The sequence below is a fragment of the Cryptosporidium hominis genome (genome assembly GCF_000006425.1).
Source record: "Cryptosporidium hominis TU502 chromosome 4 CHRO014126, whole genome shotgun sequence".
In the NCBI taxonomy this organism is placed as follows: Eukaryota; Apicomplexa; class Conoidasida; order Eucoccidiorida; family Cryptosporidiidae; genus Cryptosporidium; species Cryptosporidium hominis.
This window is the reverse complement of record NW_667087.1, coordinates 1,164-7,113: the sequence shown is the minus strand read 5'-3', so window position 1 is coordinate 7,113 and position 5,950 is coordinate 1,164. Positions and strand designations below refer to the sequence as shown.

Below are 5,950 nucleotides of genomic sequence, written 5' to 3'. Positions count from 1 at the left end.
TTGGCTGTAGGTTACCTGGAAATACAAATTCCCCAATTGGATTTTGGGAAAGAACTTTGCTTTCTATGCAAACCTGGTCATCGGAAGTTCCATTAAGTAGGTTTGATATTGATGAATTTTATTTAAATATAGATGATTATAAAAATATTAACTACTTATCAAAAAATCTAACTTATTCAAGGCATGGGACATTTATTGAAAGTGTTGATTTATTTGATAATGATTATTTTAATATTACAACTTATGAATCTTCAACTATGGACCCACAGCAAAGAATATTATTGGAAACTACAAGTGATGCATTACATAGCTCAGGATATAACCCAAAGAATATTTCCAACTCAAATATTGGTGTATTTGTAGGATGTTCCGGGACTGACTGGAACTATCTTTCCACGAAATTAAATATGACAGCAACTTCATTTACAGCAACAGGGGCAGCTGCTTCAATTATCTCCAATAGACTTTCATTTATCTATGGTATTAAAGGACCCTCTGTAACAATTGATACTGCATGTTCATCTTCATTAGTTGCATTAGATATTGCAAAAAAAGATATTAATTTTGGTAAAATAGGAACAGCAATTGTAGCAGGCGTGCAGCTTTTATTATCTCCCTTGTATTATATAGTTTTTTCCAAAGCTAATATGCTTAGTCCTAGGGGAGAATGTAGAGCATTTGATGAATTATCTGATGGATTCTTAAGAGGAGAGGGTTGTATATCATTGATAATAGAAAATCATTTACAATCCTTCGGAAAAAAAATATATGGTCGAATTTGTGGTACAGCTGTAAATCAAGACGGAAAAAGTGCGAGCTTAACTGCCCCAAATGGACCTTCTCAAAAACGTGTAATTATTAATGCAATTGAAGATTCTTGCATTTCGAATAATGATATATTTTATATAGAATCTCATGGAACTGGAACACCTTTAGGAGATCCAATAGAATTCGGTGCAATATCGGATGTTTTTAAAAATAGGGCGAATAAGCTTTACATTGGAACTCTAAAACCTAATATTGGTCACTTAGAAGGTGCTTCTGGAGTTGCTGGAATTTTGAAAGCTATATTAGTAGTTAATAATGGAGTAATTCCTCCGAATATTTTAATAGATAACTTAAATTCAGGTTTATCTTTTGATGATTCTAATATGAACATAATATTTCCTACAAATAAAGTTGAAACCAATTCAAAAAGTTTAATTGCAGGAGTATCATCATTTGGATTTGGTGGAACAAATTCTCATATAATTGTAGAAACAGGTGATAGTGTGAATTCATGGGAATTACCTAGAATAGATTTCAAAAGAAAAAAATTTCCATGGATTAAGCCAGGACATCCATATATTGGACCAAAAATCTCAGGATCTGATAATTTGTCTCACCCGTCAGAATTAGGTCTTATAATTGATGAAATGAGCAATATTACAAATATTAAAAAACCTGACTCAAATACAACCAGATTTGTAAGAAATGTTGGTCAAAATGTGTTCTCATCAATAGTTGGTCATGTAATACAAGGAAAGATTATTTTTCCTGGATCTGCATTTATTGAAATGTCAATAGGTGGAATCATTAATTACTCTATTCGGAGTGGAATTAAAGATATAAGCTTACTTACTATTAGCAACATTCAATTCATTAAGCCTTTAATTTTCCCAAATGAATTAGGACGGAATCCTCAAGGAAAATTAATATGTGACATTTCTCCATATGAAAATAATAATAGAAAATTAAATATACGTATTTCAACATCGGGAATTGAATATGGTATTGACGAAATGATCTATCATTCAACATTTACTGCAGAAATTAGTAATGTTAACGACAATTTGAAGTTTTCTGATGAGACAATAAACTTTGATAAATGCTCAAATTTTAATTCTGATCAATTTTATTCAGAGTTAAACAAAATAGGGCTAAATTATTCTGAAAAATATAAATCTATTAAAAAAATATATAAAAACAAGACTGAGATATTTGGAATTATTGAAATTGATCCTTTAAATCGAGAAATTGATACATTTTTCTTACATCCTTCATTATTAGATGGATGTTTTCAATTATTTGCTTTATTTATTGAAAATCATGAAAATAAAGCCAATAAACCATTTATTCCTGTGAGTATCGAAGAAATTATATTTAAACCAATTTTCAATAATAATAAATATATTGTTCCTTATAACTCATTAACTAACCTGAAATTTATTCATCCAATAAATAGATTATTTGCTTGTATTAAAAATAAAAAAATACTAAACAGGGAAGAAATAAAAGTAGACATAAATATATATATTAGAGACGAAGGAACTGATGGGTTAATACAAATATATGAAATTAGAAATCTGCACTTCAAAGAATTGATTCCGATAAAAACCATAAATTATCTTCCAATAAAAGATCATTACTCATGGATAACTACTTATAGAGAATTAGAACACAAATTTGATAGTGATGAAGAATTAAATAAGCTAAAGTTTCTTTTTACATCTTTAGAAGTGAATAAATTATCACTTGAACAGTTTGATTACTTTGATAACAATAAAATTCTGAATTTGATTCAAGAAAATATTTTTTCCTTCAGTACTATACCTGTATATATTACAAGCACAAACGAAAAAGATTCGTATAAAGAGCTTATTTTTATACAAAGAATTCTTCAAAACATTTATAAAAATATTGATTCATATAATAAATTAACAATTATTTTTGTCACTATCGGTGCGAATTTATTATGTGGCAAAAATACTTTATCATCTCACTTTCAATCATCTTTACTTTCATATTTAAGATCTGCAAGCAACGAATTCAATCAATTAGGAAAAATAAGTTTGATTATTGTTGATTGGAATAGTATTTCAAACCTAAAAATTAACAAAAACTTTTGCCAAATATTGAAATTGATATATAACAACGTTATCAATAAAAAATGGTTTGAAAAAGAATATCAGTTACTAGAGTACAATAATGAAATTAAAATCAAAACTATTAAAATAAAAGAGTCAATTAGTCCATATAATAATTGTATGGCTTTAAAGCTTACAAATAGAGGAGCAATATCGAATATTATAACCAATTTACAGAAGTTTAGGGTTGTTCCTATGGAAGGGGAAGTGGAAATAAGAATAAGAGCAATTGGCTTGAATTTCAGAGATGTTTTAAATGTTATGGGATTATATCCTGGCGATCCTGGAAAACCAGGGAGTGATTTTTCGGGTACAGTAGTATCTGTAGGGCCTGGAGTGAAAAATATTCAAGTTGGTGACGATGTATTTGGTCTTTCTCAGGGTTGTATTGAAACATATCATACTACAAATGCTTTGTTGGTTACGAAAAAACCTAAATTATTAACATTTGAAGAGGCTGCATCAATCCCAACGATTTTTTCAACAGTAAAAGTTTCTTTAAACCAGTATTCAAAACTAAAAAAAGGTGATTGCGTTCTAATTCATGTTGCTTCTGGTGGAGTTGGATTAGCTGCAATACAAATTTGTTCTAGAATTGGTGCAAACGTCATTGCTACAGTTGGAAGCATTAAAAAGGTTGAATATCTCAAATCTATTGGGATTAAATTTGTTTCAAGCAGCAGAGATTATACAAAATTCTCTCAAGATATGAAATATTTTATGAGTGAATTGAATATTGATGGTGTTGATATTGTTATAAATAGCTTGGTAGGAGAATTTATTCCGTTGTCAATGAAATTTTTAAAGAGAAATGGAACTTTTATTGAACTTGGAAAACGTGAAATATTAAGTGAAAATCAATTAAAAGAAATTAGGACTGACATCAATTATCAAACTGTTGAATTCGACAAGTTAGTTGAAAATGACATTGTTTGGTTCCAGAATTTATTACAAGAGATAATGATAGATATAAATAAAGGAAAAATCCAACCAATACCAACTAAAGTATTTAGTATTCAAGATAAATCAGGAATAATTGACGGATTTAGGTATATACAACATGCTAACCACATAGGGAAGGTTATACTGTCAAATCCAAGCACTTCAATTTCCTCATGCGGTAAAGATGCATACATTATTACCGGTGGGATGGGCTCACTTGGTTTGGTTGTTGCAAATTGGTTAGTTGAAGAAGGAACGAAAAATATTATATTAATGGGTAGGAGTTCAATAGATTTTGAAAATAAATTTGCAATCAAGCTATTAGAGTTAAGTGAGAAGGGAAAAATAAACTTGGAAATGCTTAAATGCAATATTTGTGATTTAAATTCACTATTTAATATTATTAATAAAATTAAAGGAAAATATAATATTAGAGCAATCATTCATGCTGCAGGCGTCCTTAATGATGCGAGCATACTTTCGCAAACTGATTCAACTTTCCTGAGTACATTTCTTCCCAAATCTATCGGGGCCTGGAATATTCATTACATTATAACTTCCTTATTAGACTATATTCCACTTTTAATTATGTTTTCATCAATATCAGCACTAATAGGAAACAGTGGGCAGACTAACTATTCTGCAGCTAATGGCAATATCGATTATTTATCAGAGCTACGGTCTCAACTTGGAATGAAATCAATCAGCATTCAATGGGGTCCTTGGGGTGAACAAGGTATGGCAAAAGAAAACTTAAATTTAAAAATGTTAAAAGCAATTGGACTAGTTCCAATAAAAAATTCCTTAGGTCTTATCTCACTAGGAGGAATAATTTCTAATTGTATGATAAGGAAAGTTAATAAATATATTGTACAACCATTAGATCCTTCGGTCGTAAAAAATAATGGATTAACACGCATTTTCAGTGAGATTGAATCAGATGTACAAGAAAAAAGAAATGGATATCTCTTTTCAACAATGAACTCGGAAGAATTGCATTTATTCGTCCTTTCAAGTATTAAAGAAGCAATTTCAGATGCAATTGGAATTGATGTTAATCTTATTGATTCAGAATTGCCATTTAAAGACCTGGGAATCGATTCTTTGTCTGCAGTAGAATTAAGAAATACTCTAACTTCAAAATTTGAAGTTAATCTTCCACCAACTATAATAATTGACTATCCAACAATTTCAGAACTTTGTAAATATATAGAGATGGTTATTGGAAACAAAAATGTTAAGGAATTTGATAATACAAATATAATACATTCTAATTTTAAGAAAAGTGATATTTTTATATCAGGAATTGGAATCAGAGTCCCCGGGGATGCAAGTTCAGTTTTTAAATTCTGGAAAAATATGATTAGTCTGGTAACCTGTATATCTGAAATCCCTTATGAAAGATGGGATGTAGATAAATTATTTGGAAATTATAATGACAAAAATGCAACATATTATACAAGGAAGGGAGGATTTATTTCTATCGTTGATATTTTCGACTACTCTAAATATCAAATATCGAAAGAGGAAGCAATTCAAATGGATCCTAATCAAAGGATAGCTTTATATACTTGCTTTTCTGCATTATCGGATGCACCAAATTGAAATTAAAGATTTATATCTTACAAATGTGGATGATATTTGCAGGGTATGCTGTCAATGATGAATGGACAAGACTGTCATCTAGAAGAAATTATTGTAAATGCATTTTCAGGAACAGGAAATGCACAATCAATCATTTCAAATAAAATTTCTTATGTTTTTGGACTAAAAGGTCCGTCAATAACTATTGATGCGGCATGCGCTTCTTCATTAATTGCAATTGATCAGGCCATAAAATCATTGAAAAGTAACGAATGTAATATGGCCATCGCATTTGGAGTACAATTGAATTTATCTCCGAACAATTTTATTGTATTTAGCAAAGCAAAAATGTTGTCTAAAAATTCTGAATGTAGAAGTTTTGACAAAGATGCGGATGGATTTGTAAGAGGAGAAGGGTGCGGAGCTATTGTACTATCGAGCAATAATATTAAAATTAAAAAAAAATGGGGAAGGATATTAGGGTCATCTACAAACCACAGCGGAAGATCAATTTCCTT

At 29.7% G+C, this 5,950-nt stretch overlaps 1 protein-coding gene across 1 annotated transcript; it reads left to right on the top strand.

Annotated features, from left to right (window-relative positions):
* The first annotated feature begins 65 nt into the window (after nucleotides 1-65).
* On the top strand, nucleotides 66-5,453 carry Chro.40326 (hypothetical protein). Its single annotated transcript, XM_660691.1, has 1 exon — nucleotides 66-5,453. The coding sequence occupies one exon, from the start codon at nucleotides 66-68 to the stop codon at nucleotides 5,451-5,453; it is 5,388 nt and encodes a 1,795-aa protein (XP_665783.1).
* Nucleotides 5,454-5,950: the final 497 nt, after the last annotated feature.